Source organism: Paramisgurnus dabryanus, chromosome 2 (genome assembly GCF_030506205.2).
Source record: "Paramisgurnus dabryanus chromosome 2, PD_genome_1.1, whole genome shotgun sequence".
Lineage (NCBI taxonomy): Eukaryota > Metazoa > Chordata > Actinopteri > Cypriniformes > Cobitidae > Paramisgurnus > Paramisgurnus dabryanus.
In genome coordinates, this window is record NC_133338.1 from 24,955,983 (window position 1) to 24,976,128 (window position 20,146).

At 37.7% G+C, this 20,146-nt stretch overlaps 1 protein-coding gene across 6 annotated transcripts in view; it reads right to left on the reverse strand.

The window, feature by feature from the left end:
* dysf (dysferlin, limb girdle muscular dystrophy 2B (autosomal recessive)) overlaps nucleotides 1-20,146 on the reverse strand; it is a 115,714-nt gene that overhangs the window by 93,517 nt on the left and 2,051 nt on the right. For 3 of the 6 annotated variants that reach the window (XM_065248785.1, XM_073812307.1, XM_065248782.1), the window contains exons 1-16: nucleotides 18,488-18,860; nucleotides 12,390-12,445; nucleotides 12,209-12,300; nucleotides 8,966-9,071; nucleotides 7,848-7,962; nucleotides 7,222-7,439; nucleotides 4,698-4,826; nucleotides 4,536-4,598; nucleotides 4,361-4,411; nucleotides 3,869-3,899; nucleotides 3,575-3,690; nucleotides 3,327-3,453; nucleotides 3,150-3,253; nucleotides 2,972-3,040; nucleotides 2,837-2,880; nucleotides 2,505-2,587 (exon numbers count right to left, since the gene is read on the reverse strand). In XM_065248785.1, the coding sequence (XP_065104857.1) occupies nucleotides 2,505-2,587; nucleotides 2,837-2,880; nucleotides 2,972-3,040; nucleotides 3,150-3,253; nucleotides 3,327-3,453; nucleotides 3,575-3,690; nucleotides 3,869-3,899; nucleotides 4,361-4,411; nucleotides 4,536-4,598; nucleotides 4,698-4,826; nucleotides 7,222-7,439; nucleotides 7,848-7,962; nucleotides 8,966-9,071; nucleotides 12,209-12,300; nucleotides 12,390-12,445; nucleotides 18,488-18,581 (1,498 nt within the window). In that variant the 5' untranslated portion in view covers nucleotides 18,582-18,860. Of the gene's footprint in view, nucleotides 1-2,504; nucleotides 2,588-2,836; nucleotides 2,881-2,971; nucleotides 3,041-3,149; nucleotides 3,254-3,326; nucleotides 3,454-3,574; nucleotides 3,691-3,868; nucleotides 3,900-4,360; nucleotides 4,412-4,535; nucleotides 4,599-4,697; nucleotides 4,827-7,221; nucleotides 7,440-7,847; nucleotides 7,963-8,965; nucleotides 9,072-12,208; nucleotides 12,301-12,389; nucleotides 12,446-18,487; nucleotides 18,861-20,146 lie in introns of those variants that run through there. The other 3 variants (XM_073812309.1, XM_065248783.2, XM_065248787.2) reach the window with 1 other exon arrangement.

Genomic DNA, 20,146 nt, shown 5'->3' on the forward strand with positions numbered 1-20,146 from the left:
AAGTAGACAAAAATAAACCACTATAATGCTTTGTTAGTGTAATCCAGGACCAATACAAATGGCTAAAACAATATGAAATTTTCATTTACGCAAAGTGTTAAGGCTGTAGAGCAGAACAGTGACCTAAAGCAGGGGTTTTCAAAGGTTCTAGGGGGACCTTAAAACAGTTTCAAGAGGAAAGTCTTCTGTGTCGCCAATTGCATAGGTTTGTAGACAATTTGCTGTCTTTATAACATCACAATTACTATTTATCTAACACATTTTCTTTATAGTAAATATGGATATCTTTTGGATATAATGAGGAATGGGTCCCTCATTAAAAATTCATTATACAGCAGGGGTCTTCAACTACTCTTCTTCAACGGCCAGATTTTAAAATTGTAAATATGATGCGGACCAAACTTGTACCCCTATTTTTACCTTTTATACATTTTTTTACTTTTACCTATATATTATTATTATTATTATTATTATTATATGTTATAACTTATGTTGTTATTGTTACTTTTTGTTATAGGTCATATATTAAAAAAAAGCATTTTGCAAACAGATGCACACATCTTGCATCCAGTATTTTGCCATTTAATTACTGAAAACTCATAATTTATTTTTTATATATTTTTTAAATATAATTTACATTTTCATAATTTAATTTTAATATTTTAATGAATAGTTCAACTATGAACATTGCAAAAAAGTGCAAATGTAAATAATCAACAAATTTATTTTTTATAGCACTGAATGTAATGTAGAGCTCTTAAACGTATTTTGTTTATAACTGTTTAACTTATAAATTGTTACATTTCAAGTATTCACACCATATAGCCAGTCTTCTTCTAATGATGAAAATTGCATATAGGCTAAACCGGCTTTCCATTGTACACTACATTCTGATGCAACTGTCCTACCCAGTTTCATGATTTATAGATGCATATAAATCACATGAATTGTGAAAATCGTGCAATACATACATCAAATTCCAATTTGGCGTGCATATGATATGCCAGTCCTCCCCATTCACTTAAACTGCACATCTTTTTTTATTTTTATTTTTTTATTGGTTTCTCAATTTTTTTCTGTTTTTTAAACCATTTCCACTTGGGTTTAGGGTTAATATTCAGATTTGCTTAAGGAGGTTATTTAATATACAGGTTTCTCCATGTTTTTGCATTTTTTAAGCCATGGTCGCTTTGAGTTGGGGTTAGAATTGGTGTTTGGGTTTGGATGTCATTTTTATGTTACAAAAACTTGTTCTAACCCTAAACCCAATAAATAAAACGACAAAAAAAGATGTGCCGTTTAAGTGAATGGGGAGGACTTGCGTATCATATGGAATTTGGCGTATGTATTGCACTATTTTCACCCTTCGTGCTATTTATACGCAACTCCGTAAGAGGGTTTGACTGTCAGAGTTCCCTAGTGGCAGTCGTAATGAAATTTCTGTTTAATTGTAAATCTGTGTCAACATGGGAGAAAAGCTCCTTTCAGTGCAAGAACCTTTAATCTACTAAAATATTTATAGTAAATAATTTACTTATCAGTAATCAATCGTTTTTAAAGGATTCAAATGTTACTGATAAAGTTAAACATAAAAGGAAAAATATTTTTTTTAACTTGCACTTAGTGTTTTCATTGGAACACATGAAATGCATCACTTCCCGTCATGGTGTCACATGCGATGTAGTCGCATAAGTAAATTTTTATGCATTCAAAGCTCAAATTGAATCCGATAATTACACACCCCACGCAGCCCCTTTCCGACTATCCTTCCGGTTTATCGGCCATCATTTGTCATGTACAGTGAAAGGTTAAAAAGTAACCATGCTGATTTTAAATAAGACAAAGATGACCTGATAAAAATTGATTGGAGGGCCGAATTTGGCCCGCGGCCTGCAAGTTGACTAGCATAAAGTATGTAGCGGTCCCTGTCATCATTAAGTTTGAAAACCCCTGACCTTAAGAACTGTCATGGTCAGCCTAAAGGTAGGTACACACCAAGCCAACAGCCAGCTGTCGAGCAGGTTTTGAGCATCGTCTGACATAAACATGGCTGAAGTATGCTACTGTGTGTTTTTTTTTTTTTTTTTTTTGGCCGATTTGTCGGTGGCTCTCATCTAGGAGACAATCATTTGGATTGCCTGTTTGGCATCGGCAAAGTCAAGAAGGATCGTTCAATTGATTTTTTCCTCTCTTATTCCAACATGTCATTCAAATATATCACAAATCCGTCTGTGGTGAGTGATATTGGTGTGAAACGAGCGCAATGGCTCTTGCGTTTTGAGCAATGAATACCAACTAATGCTGGTACGGAAAGCTTTCTCATCTCACGCACGTCCATTTGGTGTGTCAGGGCAACTTTGGTCCCAGACACAGCCAGTACTTAAGCAATGTCAGTTGCCCTTACAGTCTGCGCTACTTTGCTGGCATCAGTTTGGTGTGTCTTTACTCTTACATAACACCTGGTGAATAATCTACAAAACACAGCCAATAAAGCCTATGCTTACCATCGATCTCTCCTCCAGGGGCTGAGATTTTTGACATACATAAGTTTGTAGTGCCAATAACATCATTGTGGCTGGCTCGATCCCTGAAAGTAGGAGAATGAGATTTGACATGGTTGCTCAAATGTAAGCCAAGATCACTGGGAATACATAATCTGGGAAGATAGGTCCGGAAAGCATTATAAGGTAAGTTGCTTAGGCTAAATGTGTCTGCATGAATGTACTGTAACAATCCAAATGGCCTGTATAGCTGATACAGTATAGTTTGATACATACAATTACCTAAACTAGCTAAAGTAGAATTGTTCAATTTATATAAATGAAACCTGACTTACCAATCTAAAATGCGTATCCTCATCTTTTCACACATGGATGGAAACTAGAGTAAAAACCAACTGTTAATGAATCTAATAATGAATTTGTTTGGCAGATTTGCCTTTCTCTTATATGTTTACCGATTTTTTACTTACCCTGATAGGTAGAGTGAGACTCTGGTTCCACTGCGGGTTGGCGTTTTTCTCCAGAATCTTAGTACAGATCTACATATATATGTATAAAAAGTATAAATTCATTAACTACTGAGCAAGTTATTGATCTAATACCTGAAAAAGTGAATAACAAAGATGCTATGGACAGGAAATTATGTACCGATTTTCCTGCAAAGTTGATCTCCACAAGTGGGTCCACCAGATTCTTTCTATTGGACTCGAAACCAAGAAATTGTTTCATGCCATCCATAAGAGCATCATCCACTGTATGAAAAAGAGTGGGATGAAAACAGTAACAAATAAAAAAGCACACACATACACACAAAGGTCTGCTTACTCTGAGGCAGATCTTCTGCTCTGTATACTCTAAGAGTAAAGGTCGCTCCTCTCAGTGTAAGACCAGCTGGTCTCAACAAGTTTCCTTCAATATCCTCCTTCTCTTCCAGGCCCTCTTTCTTATCCATCTAACACACACAAAGCAAAACTTCAGGAAAAATGACCCTCGGGAAGATTGCACAAATCAAAACAGTGACAGTGGTGATTCAGTTCGTCACAGTTTGACTAGATTTAAAGAGATAAACTCACTGGAGGTTCATCACCAGCAGCCAGCACACATATGCTGGCCTTCAAATAACCTCTGGCACCTGCAGACATATCATCAGGGTCTGCCAACAACAGCCATTTCCTCAGTATAGCATGTCCTGTTTAATAAAATAGAGAAACATGGCATGATAAATACCCTGGAGTGTTTTTTTCATCCCAATTTAGAAGTAATGTTCCTCTTTAAATCCTAAAAATGACATTTAATTGGCATAACAAATACAATTCCAGTAATTTACATGTTCTGAGAGCAAATTAAAAGGATGCAGGGTCACTCACTGTGTTCATTGTACACCATGCCAACATCCATCTGAGATATAAAACAAATAGACAGAAGCAACGCTGTTATTAGTTAAGACTCAAACCACAGAGACATGTGCCTTTAAAATGAAAAAATTCTCAAAGAAATGAAAAACGCATGGAATCAGAAAAGACAAAACAAAAACAAAGAAATACTGACTGATAATTTTGAGATATCACTTAAAGGTGGGGTGCATGATCTTTGAAAGCCAATGTTGATATTTGAAATCACCTAAACAAACACGCCCCTACCCCAATATAATCTGGACCTTCTTTTGATAGACACGCCCCACACATATGCAGCCCCGATGTCGGTTAGTAGACACGCCCCTTAACTGCTGATTGGCTACAAGTGTGTCTTGGTACTCAGCCCGACTCTCTTTCCCAAAGTGTTTTTCAAAAATCATGCACCCTGCCTTTAATAAAAGAAGTGATTCAAAAAAGGAAGAAAAGAAAACAAAGCAAATCTACCTTGAATTCACCAATGACAGAGTTCATGCGTAGAGACCTGGAGTCAAGTACCTTAAAGTGGACATAAATAACCGGATAAATAACTGGCTCTTATGTAAAACATATTTGGTTTTAATGACAAAAGCAAGAACATTACAGTAATAATGATGATGTTGATAATAATAATATAACTTACTGTTATAAATATAGGTTCATCAAAAAGATCTGAAGGTTTTTCATAGAAGTTCAGAAAGAATGTCTGACAAAACAGGCACATAATTCATATTAACTTGGAAACTGGCAAATTACGTGGAAACATTTAGAGAGAATGAATCTATCAGTGAAGAAAATGAGGTACCTCATCAAAGTAAGGATTATTGCCCTTCTTGATGCGTGTTCTCTTTGTTTGCCCTCCAACTGCAACTTTAACTACTGGTTTTATGTTGACACCAGGCAGTTGTCTTCCCTCAATGATGCGCAGCCGAACCTACAGAACAATGAAAATACCTTTAATTTATTAATGCTTTACACTTTTGTAAGTAAAACTATTAACAATGAAACTAACAAAGGTGTCATTTGAATGAAGCGAAATTAAAAGAATCAAATTAATAAAAAAAAACTCCAATACTCAAACTTTTGTTTTATGACCACCAAGAGGAACAGATCATGGTTTTTATAACATGGTAATGGATATGCTGAAAAACCATGGTACTACACTTATATTATTAAAACCCAGGTTAAATTTAGAAAGAGATAATAAACCAGTAATGTGTCTACGACTTGTCTGTGCCACAAGATGGCACCATTATCAAACTAGAAGAAATAAAAATAAAAATATATCCAAATTGCTAGATTGAATAGGGATTGTCATGTTATACAGACAGTATTACAGTAATTAGAGTGTTAAAGTGCGTGTTGCAGGTTAACCACCACTGTCGATTAATGGGTACATAAATCACTCAAGATATGTGTATAATTTTTAAAATGTCTCAAAAATGGTCTTAAAGAACACTTTTTTTACGTTTTTGGTATTAACGGTTTTTTTACGCAATTCTGCGATGACGTCACGCTGGGGAGAAGTGGAGAAAGCCTCAGCCAGAGCCATAGAGATAGATGAGACATTTATTGCTGTTTAATACTTGCGTATACAATTTGGAAATCATATATACATCGTAGGAAATATATAATGTGTTATACTGCAAAGTTACCATGCTAATTATTATTTATGATATCTGTGGAGATAAATAAAACTTCGCAAATCTGCTGATTTGATCCATTCATGTCCTGACCACCAGGCTAGAGATTTTTAAACATCCTTTATCCACACTTACTAGTCTATCAAATAATATCTCAAATATATTGTTTTGTGAAATAAAAGGATGCTTTGTTATATTGTTTATGCGATTATAACGAATCACACGATCATTTTATACGCAGCAGTCAGCAGCTGCAGCACACTCGGACCGCATACATACTGTAATAAACAGGCGTTCGGCGGCTTTTTACATCACGACAGACTATGCCATTTGAGGAGGAACCGCTCATTGATCACCGTATTTTTATAAATCCTGTACATGTTTGGACCTGCCGAACAGGTTGAGCACTTTCATATACTTTGTTGAGCAGAGAGGCTGCACTTTGACCAGCGGGCTGCGGGAACCGGCGCACATCACGCCGCCAGACGGTGTTGTTAACTCGAAACGTATAACTATTATCAGATCGACCCACCGGGAAAGTCCCGACTCTCTCGATTGCCATTCCGCTACTGGCTGTAAGAAAGCGAGTGCGTTTGGGTCGCTGGTCCCCACGAACAGATGTGACGTGCCTCACTCACCTTCCAGGATTAGAGACATGCTGCCAAAACCGTTTGTGCTGAAGATCGCATAAAGTTACACCCATTTCAGGCAGGATCATGGACCCCCTCAAGCCAGCATGCACGAGTATGTTAATTGTTTGTTTACTTTCTACACGAAGATATGCTAACGTTATGCTATCTGGCTGTCTGCCTATCTCTCTATACTAGCCTATCAATCTGTCTGTCTGTCTGTCTATCTATCTATCTATCTATTTATCTATAATCAGAACTGTACTTTACTCGTCTTTCTATAGTCATTCTCAATGCTCTCAATGCGGCTTTGGTAAATTCTCTCCCCAGCGTGACGTCATACAGTGCGTTGTGGGGGAAAGGAGAATCATTGCAAACCGCTGTACTTTTTCATACTTTTTCAGGTTTTGTGATACCCAACAACATAAAATACAATGGATAACACTTTAAATGGTTATTACACACAAGCAAGTTGCACAAATTCGTAAAAAAAAAAACCTGCAACACACACTTTAAGCCACGTGAGTCAGTTCTGTACTGTGCAGAAACCACTGTTAATAGTGTTATTATATTGTTATAATAGTGTTATTATAGCATTATTACCAAAATTAATAGACTGTATGGAAATAGAGACTAGCCCCATATGACATTATGTGTATTCATACACTTAAGGGGGTCGCACACCCTGGACAAGATGCGTCACGCCACATTGTGTAGCATGTAGAACACCTCGGAGGTATTGTACACCGGAAGTGCACATTAAATAGCGCGAGCATAGTCAGATAGCATCTACTTCAAAATGCTAAATATACGTTAGCAGCCAGTGGTTATCGATAACGATTTGGGACAAATATGATGTTATTTAATGTTAAGCTATGTGACTGGCGCTCTGTGGCGCGACAGGGAGTCACAGCGGACAGATGCCGTCAGGTGCCGTCGGTGTGCAGACATGTGTTCTGTTTTAGATTCATGGCGCAGCGATTCTCGTCCATTGTGCGACCCCCTTTATACATAAAGACAAAGATTTGTCCTGACACACACACACACACACACACACCTGGAGGTCCTGTGGTTTGTCAGACAGTGGGGATTTGTTGCTCTGTCGTTTCTTTTTCTTAAGGCCCTGGTTGAAGTTTGGTGGGGCTCTTTTTGGTGGTGCTGTTGGGGCCCCGATATCCTGACCCTGGGGTCCTGGAACAGGTTCGGCCTCCTCCGCTGCCTCTATCATAATCATACTCTCAGTGTCGTCCTCGCCTAACGTGTCCATTGAGAACACTGCGCAAATACAAATACATCACACATTGAGAATAACATACATGCCTGCATAATAAACTGAATGGCTTTAACATTTATTATCCAAAAGAAGAATGCTTTTTGGTATCAGATGAAGCCTAGATAATGAATCAGACCTCAAAGATAGCTACTAGATAAAAACATCACAGAAGCAGAACTACCCAGCAAAATCGGCTCGTTTCAGGATGGTGGATACAGCAAAAAGTCAATTTTTTCCAAACTAGTCACATCGATGTGATGTGTGATGTCATACTTACTGTATGTCAAACACTGTTGCATGTTGTATGCAGCCTTATTTGCTTGACAGAGAACATTTTCATTTAACACATTAAACTCACTGTAGATATGAATGGGAGCTTCACACTGGAGGGCGTATGTTGAGAAACTGACCTGTAACTGTGTCTAGCTCCACAGGGTTGTGTTGAGCCTCTGGCTGTGGAGGAGGCTGGAATATGGGATGCATGCCTGGAGGAGGGATGTAGGATACCTGCAGGGTGATTGTGGCCTGACGGGGAAAACAGAAAGAGTCATAAGATGTGCAATGATAGCTCCAATTCTAAAAGTTGATTGGATGAAAGTTGTTTAAAATGTATGTTTCTGTCAAAGTTTGTGTAAAGGTGTAAAAATCTGTTTATGTAGCTTAATTTACTGTATATCTATCAGCACAAATCTCATGAGTTTGATCCCAGGTAACAAACACACTGATAAAATGCATGCCTTGAATGCACCTTCAGTCACTTTGGATTAAAGCATCTGCCAAATTTATAAATATGTAAAACTGCAAACTGGTCTGGGAAGAGAGTCTCCTTTCTCGGGTTGTTTTTGAGATAACACCGGCGTCAGGGTGATACCTTATAATGTACTTTCCTGAAATGATTTCCGGGTTTAGCTATTTCAAGAGCACACGGATGCAAAAGAAGCTAAGAAAACGAACTCCGCCTTTCCCGCCCTTTTGCTCTCCATCACTCAATGTCAACCTTCACATATATAAACACACACAATGGCAGGAAATGATTTTATTGGTGTAAGAAATTGAAGTAGTATTTCTTCAAAAAACGCTGAATGATCGTTTGCTTTAGGGGCAGAGGTAGATACTTCTCCCAGCATCTTTAAACTTTTTCAGGAACACAATCTTCACATCTACTGTACAGTATAAGCAGTGCACTTTAACAGACCCGATCTACTGAGATATTATTAAATGGGACTTACAGGAAAAGGCGCCTGAGATATGAGAAGGCAGCATTTTATTTATGTGAGCGTGTGAATTTTATCTTTTGCGGTACTTGCCTCACTTATAAGAAATCACACTGAACAGACTGTACTGATGAGGAAAGATGTGGGTGGTGCAGAATAAAAATACCAATTTAAGCAAATGCTGCTAATATAGACTTGGCTGTTTCCTTTTACATAACTAATTATATTTACTGGGTGTTATGTGAAGGGCAAATCAGCAAAGAGAAAGAGAGAGAGAGAGAGAGAGAGAGAGAGAGAGAGAGAGAGAAACACACCCCTGTGGTGTTTCTTTTGGTATCAAGCAGGGAGTAAGTAAAAGTAGCAGCTAGGTTTGGAGCATTGAGGACATCTCGAAGAGCCACCCGACACTCCCCCAGAAATCTGTACAGACACACAAACAGCTATGTTAACAACTGACATGTTACTTAAAGTGTGAATTAACAATGGCACATCAATTAAAAAAACCACACAAAAAGACAAACATTAATTTAGCTTCGTGTTGAGAAATTAATAGGCACGCAAAGAGCACTAAAGCATTTGACTCCAGGTGACAAATTGCTCACCGTCTGGGTTAACGGTCTAAAAATGGCATTTCATTTGTTTTCTATGCCTTAAATATGGTTTACAAGGCAAACAACAGACAAAATAAACCACACTGACTCACTTCCTGTGAATGTTTCCCTCTTTGGCTCTTCCTTTCTTATCTTTCCCTCTTCTGTTACAACTTTATGTTCCAGTTCATTTAAGTTGCATTTGACCTGATATTATTGCTTTTAAAGCATAGGTGGGAAATCAAGTTTTTATTGATTTTTCATATGTCTATGTGGTGTTTTTAATATGCTTAAAGACACACCATGCCCAAATTCATTATTCAACATATATTGGGGAGTATTTTCTTCACAAAAGTGGAACCGCATACATAAAATTGTGTACCCAAATATGTAACCAAATGTCATCACTTCTGAACAAGTGCTGCACCACTTATGTAATGTTCACACCTGCAGTGTGAATGCTCTAACCTGTAACATCATCCGCATTCAAATAAAAATTGTGCTGCAAACGCACATATATATGTATATATATCTATATGTATAGACCGTTTCAGCAGTAACAACATAAACATGTGGCTGTCGAGGTCCGCATGTAACTTCCGGTAAGCTCCGCTAAGAATAAATAACAACAAAGTTCTTTAAACGTAGTTTATTTATATAACAAGCAAAAAAAACAACACATAGATTACCTAGGAAACCAAAACATTTGTTATTTTCGAGGAGGCATTTGTTCAAGAGATCAGTTTAGCAACTAGTCAGACCATTAAAAAACGAAACCAGAAGTAAAGTTTAGATCCAGACGTGTATCACGTGCGTCCGATGAAACCGTCTATATATATTACATATATATCTGTGGTCTGAGGTGGTGTGAAAAGGTGGAGGGGGGCATAATGTGCATACGTGGTACTATATGAGGAAATGTATAGAGTTAGATAAAAGCATGATGAAATTGGTGTCACAGAAAACACTTTTACATATGCTATGGTCAACCTGATCTCACAAATTTCCGTGGTATTGTCACAGAATATTTTGCTTATTTTTCTCGGCATTGTCATGGATCTCCAAATTTCTTTTCCATGTCATTCTGTGTCACTCCTAAACTGAAGCGACAATTGTTTGAAAATATGAAAAAGCAGTTGAGTAACCAATCCGTGACAATGACACGCAGAGGCGTCATGCTCATTCAAACTGAGGGGGCACATGCCCCCTTGGTTTTTTGAGCCAAATGGATTTTGCATGCAACCTGAAAATCAAACGAGCCTCCATCAATTGGTAACTTGTCTTTTAATCTGTTTAATATGCACAATATTATTAATTCTGTGCTGCAACCTTGTCACTTTTCAGAGATTTGATAGTGTTTTGAACATGTTACATTACTTTCTGGCGGCATGCACTGCAGTCAGAGCAGCAGCAGACGTGGCATTTGGCTATCTGAGGAATTAAAACGTGCAAGAAACGCTCACAACATTTTCAAACCCCAGTACGGTAATGTGCAGTTAACCTCCTCTGTGTAGAAAACGTTTAAAATGTGACTGTCTCAACGTTATATTAGTGGAAATTTCTAGATTCATCTTCTTGGCACAACGCCAAAGTTCGCCAGAGTTCACGTGGGCGCAGGATCACACATGCTCACATATGAGGTAAAATTTTATGCAAAAATTCGTTTTCTCAGATCATTTTATCTAAACATATTTTTTAAAATCATTATTGAACATTAAACAAAACTTTCTGTTTTAAATATTATACCAATATCATGTCATTATTCCGATTGAATAGTATTTGATATGAAAGTGAGTCAACACTTTTATTTTGGAGTTTTTTGCATGAAGGCAGGGGCGCTCATATTGTTAGAAATGTAAGTGCCATGGAAATATAATATAATTCGTTTGATGTATGTGTATGCACAAATTTCTGTGAACTGTGCACACTCTGCCCCCTTAAAAAAAAAATGGTTTATGACGCCCCTGAATGACATCCGTGACAATGCCACGTAAAAACTTGCAAAATATTTTGTGACTATACCACGAAACTTTATGAGATCATGTTGGCTAGTATGATTCTCAAAGATGAGTTTTAAGTGAATAATTATCGACTACAGAGGGACTTTAAGTTCACTTTATTAATTCAATTATTTATTATTTTGCTTTTCTCTTTACTTCATTCACTAATATGTTGACTGTAAAGCTGCTTTGTATAAATTCAAAAAGTGCTATAGAAAACAATTACAGTACAGTATGTGCTTGCTGAGAGCATTAGTGCAGAGAGGCAAATCATTCTGAGTCAGAGACTATAAATAGCCAGACTTTGAACTGCAATGTTCTAAAAATACATTTTCAAATCTTCCAAACCTTTATTGTGTCCGTTAATTTTTTCAAACCATTTAAATAAGTTGAATTAGGTAATGAGCATATGGCAGACTTTTTCCTTTTCAAGATGGACTTAATTTAGTTAAAATAATATAAAATAATCTAATACCACTATACTTATTTCTATAAACCTACAGAACTTAGACATTCCATGTGAGCCAATGGATTAGCATTGTCAGTGCTAGTATAAGTATGTACTGCATGACTTTGTATTTCTTAAAAATATACCATTGAAGTTTAAAGCAATAGATGATATTCTGTTGAATTTTAAACTTCAGTTTTAGTAATTGTTTTATATTCATGTTCAAAGAGCAGGATGTGTATGGCAATTTATAGATATAGCTACTGGCCAACTAAAGAATCGCCTTTGGGAACAATGAGGATATGGGAATGCGTAACACACTGAAAGTCTGTTTACCACATCCCACACTAATGCCACTGGTAATATAAACAATGGAGCATTCCGTAAATTCACCAGCTCTCCCAAATGAATTGTTGAGCAATTGTTTGCCACGATCAAAACCCACTTTGCATAATATTCAGATGTGATGATGTTAAACATATGAATAAAGAGAAAAAGACAGAGAAAAAGAAGCTTTACCTATTTCTGCCCATTTTCTCATGGTCCTTGACGACAACATGAAGCTCCGCTCCAGAATCTAAGGGCACACCCTTCAAGTCCCACTCAAAGCCCTGTGAGAAAGTGAAAGGAGAAAAATGACTGAGCAAATATCTTTTTTCAACACATTGTTCTATAAGGTTTGCTGTAAGAAGTAACCAACCTCATTCCACACTGGATTGACATTATTTTTGATGACTTTGGTCTTCTTTTTTGTCCCTGCAGAAAGGACAAATACATTTGGTGTGTTGAATAAGATACTGCTAAATGGGATAATGTTACCTAAAAAGAAAGTTGTGGAAAATAGACTTGACACAAATACTAAGTGACACAGTGATGCAGGTGCTTAAATTACGTTGATAACTTATTATATTTGATTCATAAACATAAATATTAATTTGCAATGACAGAATCATTACATCTGTGTTAAATCTATATAAATAAATAAATATAAAAAGGAGAAAAAAAAGGATAAAACTTTTTGTCCAAAGTAATATCCTATCAGATGGGGGCAAATGAGGCCATGGTTTCTGACATATTCTACAGTGGCTGACCTCCAATAAAGCCATGATGAACATGCTTTCAGTGAGAGGAAGAGGAACAATGGATACTAACTTGACAAGTACACATAAAAGATTTCCACAGGGACTCAGATTAAGTTACATGAAGCCTGTATTCTGATCTAATGAGCAGACTTTGTATTCTTAAGATTGTATAAGTTCTTTTGATGTATTGTTTCACTTAATGATGCCCAAAAAACATCTAACAATGAATACGCATTTGTATCAATGCAAATTGATTAAGTGTTTCAGAAAAGAGCTCTGTTTATCTTCCTGTTTTGACAATAGACGTCAAAATGTGTGAATACAGCAAAAACAAGCTACTTGGCAGAGACAAAGTGGCCATGTGGGAAAAGTATTTTTTTGCCAGTGAGTGCATACCTGAAACCCGTACACAGGCAAAGTTTACACAAGGAAAGGACTAAAGTCTGCCATGACATCCTCATCAACTATTTGAAGGAAACTGACTGGAATGTGACCCTCAAAGTCCTGTGCAGAGTTCAAAAGCGTATGGAAACATTTTGAACATAACCAGGAAAGACACCTTTAATAAACATGAAATAAATGTAACAGGACTAAAAAATGTGTATTTATTTGATAAACAGAATTTTTTTATTTGATTAAAAAAAGTCAAAGGCCTTTTGATGTTCACAGCAGACACCAATTATGAAAATAATTTTGCTGTTGTTTTGCTATCATAAAAGATAATTCAATTATCTTGAGTAAAGTAAATACTTCATTTAAACTTACAATCTCCGTCACTGCTTGCATGTATTGTTGCTTACTCAGTTTAAATTAAGTACTCTGACAATTCTTTCGAGAGCATCAATGGCATCTCTGACATCTATAAATGGAGAAGTTATTTGATTCCAGTCAGGCCTTAGGAATAAACACTTACTGTACTGCAGCTATTTTAACTCTCCAAAGTTCACATACACAGGAAACACACAAACGCTACATCATAATTGAGGAAACACCGATTAAAATGCAATTAAACAAATTGCTGGTAAAGTGGAAGCTATGCGAAACTGAAACTTTGTCTGCAGAATCAGTCATGAGAACAAACTAAACACAAAGAGCAGACTTTAAATTGTTCAAAATGTGCAACGTTGCAATCACACAGCCACAAAACCATTGATCTTCTCTTTGATCATCTCTTAATTAAAGTGTCAGTCTTTAAGAGTGACTCAGTGCCTCAGTGACTGACCATATATTCTCATGATATATTTTAAGTTGAATAGACACTATAATAAAGCTTTTTCAACTCAACTATTTTAAGCAGATTTACAAAAAATACTTTTTAAGTAACATTATGTTATTATTTACAAGTGCAAAGTTTATATATTACTGATATAGAGTTAGCTGAAAGTGTCAAAAATTTAGACACTTTTAAAAAAGATATTGACATCTTACATTTTTAGGGTTAATCAAATTGGTAGTTCAAGTTATTTCGACTTAACATTTTTAATTTGTTCCTTTGATAAGTTACTGTAACTCACAATGGTAGCCATAGACAAGACAAGATTTTTACACTTTTTAAGAAATCGTCTCGGTTACGGATGTAACCCTCGTTCCCTGAAGAATTGGGAACTCATTCCCTGACGAATTGGTAACTCGCATAGAGATTAATCAGCTTCGATTGTATGTAAAAGAGCCAATAAATGTTGACATGCAGTATTTGCATAATGCTGGCTCCACCCCGCCAGGTGGGTATAAATGCCAGCAATAGACTGCATTCAGTAGTTTTTCGCTGAGGAGCCATCTAAATGCCATCCCACTCAGCAATGTCATTCGTCTCAGTTCCCTTCCTTCAGGGAACGAGGGTTACATCCGTAACCGAGACGTTCCCTTTCACGAATTGGGAATCCCTACCAAAACGCCACGGAAGGCTGTCCCTTCATTAACCCTTCATTAACCCTTCATTAACCTTTCACCCCTTTATGTAAGTGAAACCTGGGTCTATGCAGAGATACCGTACAAGCGGGACAGACGTGGGGCAGCCGAGCGAAGCCGAGGTGGCCACCGTGGCGTGCTGCGTGAGCGCACGAGAGGGGGCATGTGAGCGTATGGGAACAATCGCCTGGCTCCGCTGTTGGATGGCAGGGCAGCGAGGATGCCCGTGCACGTCCGCTGGCGAAGGAGGAGTGAACGGCTGCGTCGGCTCCAGAGGGCTGCCCAGCGCGCTCATCACTCTCTGATAACTTGGAGAAGGAATAGGAAATTGCTCTTTTGGTGAAGTTGTGAGTGCCGGCTGAAAAGCCGGCTGAACAGAAAATAACTGGAACAAAAGATTCTCCACCCGGCCCTCCTCGGGGGAGGGAGCGGTGCGGTCACATCTCCCCAAGAGCAGTCCTCGCCATCTCCATGACCCTTATGTTTCCTACCGGGATTCGCGGGAGCCTAAACGGGTGCCTCAGCCTGCGAGGCAGGATGTGACGTATCGCCTCGGTCTGCTTCTGTGCGGCCGAAAACTGCTGGTCGAAGCTTTCAAGTGCATCGCTGAAGAGGGCGGACTGGGATATGGGGGCGTTCAAAAACCGTGTTTTGTCCGCCTCACTCATATCGGCCAGGCACAGCCAAAGATGGTGCTCCTGGACCACCATGGTGGACATTGCACGCCCAACAGCCTTTGCGGTGACCTTGGTCACCAGTAGCGCCAGGTCAGTAGCCGCACGCAGTTCTTTAAGGGCTGTCTGGTCATGACCACCCTCGTGCAGGTCCTTCAGTGCCTTAGCCTGATGGACCTGGAGCAGCGCCATGGCGTGCAGGGCTGAGGCCGCTTCCCCACAGGCCCTGTAAGCAGCTCCCGTCAAAGCGGACGAGTACTTACAAGCCCACGAGGGCAGGGAAGGCTTATCCCTCCACGAGGCAGCAGTGGCTGGACACAATTGCATTGCAACCGACCTCTCCATGGTTGGAATAGCCGTGTACCCCTTGGCGGTCCCACCGTTGAGAGTGGTGAGGGGGGAAGGCTTACAAGGCCGATTACGGGAGGCGAAAGGAGCCCTCCACGACCTCGTATGCTCTTCATGCACCTCTGGAAAGAATCCAAGCCCAATCCAAGCCGACCATCTCAGCCGCCCGAGCGAGCATGGCAGCCATCTCCGGATCCAACTCGGTTTGCGCTACGAGCCCCGACAGCGGCCGTGGGTCCGAGCCGCCATCCGAGAGTGACTGCCAGGGCATGAAATTAACGTCGTAGTGACCGACTGAAAGGGAACATCAACGATATATGAATGGGAAACTGATATCACATAATTTTAACATGTTTCTAGGACTGTCCCTAACAATTATTTGGTAATTGGTAACAAAGTAATTTGATATTTTTTTGTAATAAAAATAAACCTAGATGAGCAATAACCTTTAAAATTACATATAGTAATGACGATTCAATAATGATCAAATAAAGTATAAATAAAGTATCAAATATATATTTTTGCTTTCATTTTAGATTGATAAAATGCTTACTTTTGGCCAAACAACATTTAAATCGATTTAAATATTTAACATTTGTCAAGTTCTTTAAAATAGAAATGATACAGCCCCTGTCATTCTTGAGCAAGAACATTCAGACATTAAATCGTGTAAACTCAGAGTGAGGGTTTAATCTGCTGAGACGCTTCATATGTGAATGATTAATAGACAAACACAATGCATCTCAGACTTTATATGAGTTACCAAATAAACATTATTGGAAAATTAAACAAAAAAGTAAACACATGCAGTAAAAGACAATATAATGCATGCACTGTAAAAAGTTTTGCTACAAACTGCAGATATATCAGGAGAGACTATTTCACCTCCAAGAGAAATCTCGTGACATAATTATTCTTGCAAGATAATTACATGAGATCTCGTCACACCCCTAAAAAATGCATTTTAATTAAATTTGTGGCTTCTTAGTTTAACTCTACTTAACTAATTACTTAATTTTGTCTTCTTCTCAAGAAAATGTCAAAATTAATGAGTAAATAAAGGAATGACAGAAAGTAACAAAGGCCGAACGAACATATACTTGTTGTATATCTAAACAGCCTTAAAACAATACATATTTAAATAAGAAGCAAAATAATAGAGGATTTTATGCCCTGCTGTTATAGAAACCTAAAAAGCATTTGTGAAGGCTGTTTGTCAGTGTGGTACCAAAATCAAATTCATAATAATCTAATTCAAAAGGAAAAACGGTAATAGTACACTCTAAAATCAAACCGTGCTAAATAGCACTAAAAGTGGTTCTTGGCTCGTAATCATAGAGGAACCATTTTATTGCCATATAGCACCAGTGAAGTACCTTTGTAGCAGGTGTAGAACCATACTGTGCTATGTAGAACCATATGTGGTGCTATAGTGGTACTATATGACCCCCATATGGTTCTTCATATGTGCTTCATAGGTGCTATATAGCACTAAAAATAACTAACTAAGCTTTTTTTTTAGCAAAATTAACATCCAGTTGAAATTAAATTAATCTCTGCACTGTAAAAAAAATCCGTAGAAATTGCAGCTGGGTTGCCGGTAATTTACCGTAGATTTAAATTTATGTTTTTTACTGGCAATATTTTTTTCAAAGTTAAATGAACATTAAACATTTACAAGTCTTTGTCTTTACAGAATAAAACTATAAAAACAGCATCAAGCAAAACATTCTGGGAAACAAAATCTGAAGCAAAAAACAGAAAAAGGTTAATGATGATTTCTGGTTCCCAGAATGCTTTGCATGAGGCTGTTATTGTATAGTTTTATTCTGTAAAGATAAAGACTTGTTAATATTTAAAATTTATTTAACTTTGAACAAACTCTTGCCAGTAAATAAAATAATTTTAAATCTACGGTAAATTACCGGCAACCCAGCTGCAATAACATTGTAATTTCTACGGATTTTTTTTACAGTGTGTTTTAAGTTCAAATCTCAGTTTGTCAAGATTTAAAGTCAATTCCCAGTGATGTGTTAAATTATGAAGGCAGGAACTGCATTGTTCCTCAAAACATCCTGCAATAACTATCAGCCAATAACCAAATCAAGTCACACTCAAAACAAACCATAAACCTACAGTGTTAAAGTTAAAAAATATAAGATGGGATTTTTGTTGGTTTTAAGTCATTTAGACATTCACATGAGCCATGTGTTTGTTGTTGGCATGGAAACGTATCATACAAAAACACAACACAAACGCATGTTCCTGTATATCCCTGTGCTAGAACAGGAAATCTGGAACAATGAAAGGAACTGTCACTCATTTGTTGGGTATAGTCTAAAAGCAGTAAGAGTCTCATTCATTCATTCAAAGACAGAACTGACTTTCTGATAAAACCAAACGAATAAAGATCTCCAGTCTATGAAGCATATCAGAGAAATATTATTATAAGTGTTACAGTAAATGATCAGATAATATAGCTTTAGATGCAATGATATAAATTCCTACAATCAAGTTACCAAAACCATTACATACTTCACAGACCTTCTGCTAATAATACGGTATATGTTGTTAGCAAGCTCATTACTATTATGGTTTGCAATTCAAACCCCCGAATTATATAACATGGTACAAGCATATGTCAGAATGATGAATACCCCAAGATGGAGACACTTTCCAGCAAATTCTCAAAGACTGCAAATCAAATATATCTCGCATCTTCAACAGTTCCATAATTTTTGTACGTTACTAATGTTAAATCACAGGTTTCTGGAGTCTTCTCTTACCTCTGAATGTGATGCTAGCAAGAGGGTCACTGTATCTTTCCCCCTTTTCTACATTTTTTAGGTTGGTCGCCTTTTGCAGCAAACACCTCAACATTCTGCTTGATGCCAAAACCTTCTAACCGGGAAGCAAGCCCAACTATCATCAGATCCCGAAGAGAACAGAGGCCCTGAAGATAAACCTGTCTTGTGATCTCTAGATCCAAAGGTGAAGATGAGTTTGACCTCCAGAATGTACTGTGTCAGGGGTTGTATCAGCCCACTCCAATCCTGAGAAGATCAATTGCTGTCCTCTGTATCACCTTGATAAGAAGCCTGAGGTGCTTTGCAAGCACTTCTTAAATGACTACACAGAGACTGTCATAAGAACATAGTGCGCCAGTGTAGACAAGCTTACTTTGGACAACGCTTTTCTCTCCAGTGACCCTGCCCATAATTCAAGAGGAAATTTAAACATTTCCTGCCGCCTTGCATTCGTTCTCCACATCTGTATTTTGTAAGTCTGATAAGTAGAACATTAAAAACCTTAATAAGGATAAACACATTTAAATTTAAGATAGTAAAAATAACATTTTGGAGAAATTCCATTATTGTTATTTTTGGATTTTTGGCCACTTGTAAATGCCTACCTTATTAATAATATTACTCACTCAGAAAGGACTTACAAACACATGGAAGGACTAATATTGTCAATATTGTTCATATCAGAAGTCTCTATGGTGTCTGTGAAAGTCATGACTTGTTACTTGTTGGCGGGCATTTCCAGGAGTGGAGCACCACCTACTGTCATGACTGCTGAAGCATCAGTTCATATATCTGTCTGACTCTTAACCTTCCATCAATGCATTAAAGGGATAGTTTGGCAAAAAATGATATTAAACCTATGATTTACTCACCCCCAAGCTGTCCGAGATGCAAATGTCCATCGTTTTTCAGACAAACACATTTTCAGATATTTTAGAAAATGTTTTAGAACTTTGTTTATTAAATGTGAAGTTACGGGGTCCACTTCCTTCAAGTCCAAAAATGTGCATCCATCCTTCACAAAATAAATCCAAACGGCTCCAGGACTTAATAAACGAAAATAACTACCTTCCGGTAGCGCCGCCATCTTAGACTCCTCTGTATTCAGGAGAGAGTATTAGCGTAGTTTACGCACTTTTCTTAGAGACGTATGACAAATTCGGAGGGCGGGGCACAGAGCAGCAGCAGAGAAACCTCCGTAAGCTGTGTAAAACTCTCGTCTTGAATGCGGATGCGACCAAGATGGCGTCATTACCGAAAACGAGTTATTTTCGTTTATAAAGTTTTAAATATGGAAATTTCTACAACAAAATGCGAGGATTACCCTCAAAAGACCTTTGTTTATTATCGTGGAGCCGTTTGGATTTATTTTGTGAAGGATGGATGCACATTTTTTGGACTTGAAGGACGTGGACCCCATAACTTCACATTTGATTAACTGAAAGATCTAAAACATTTTCTAAAATAACCAAAAATGTGTTCGTCTGAAAAATGATGGACATATGCAACTCGGACAGCTTGGGGATGAGTAAATCATGGGTTTAATATCATTAATATCATTTTTGGCCAAACTATACCTTTAAAAAGAACTTAATTTCCGGTCTCTGTTTATTTAATGGTCTGACTAGTGGCTAAACT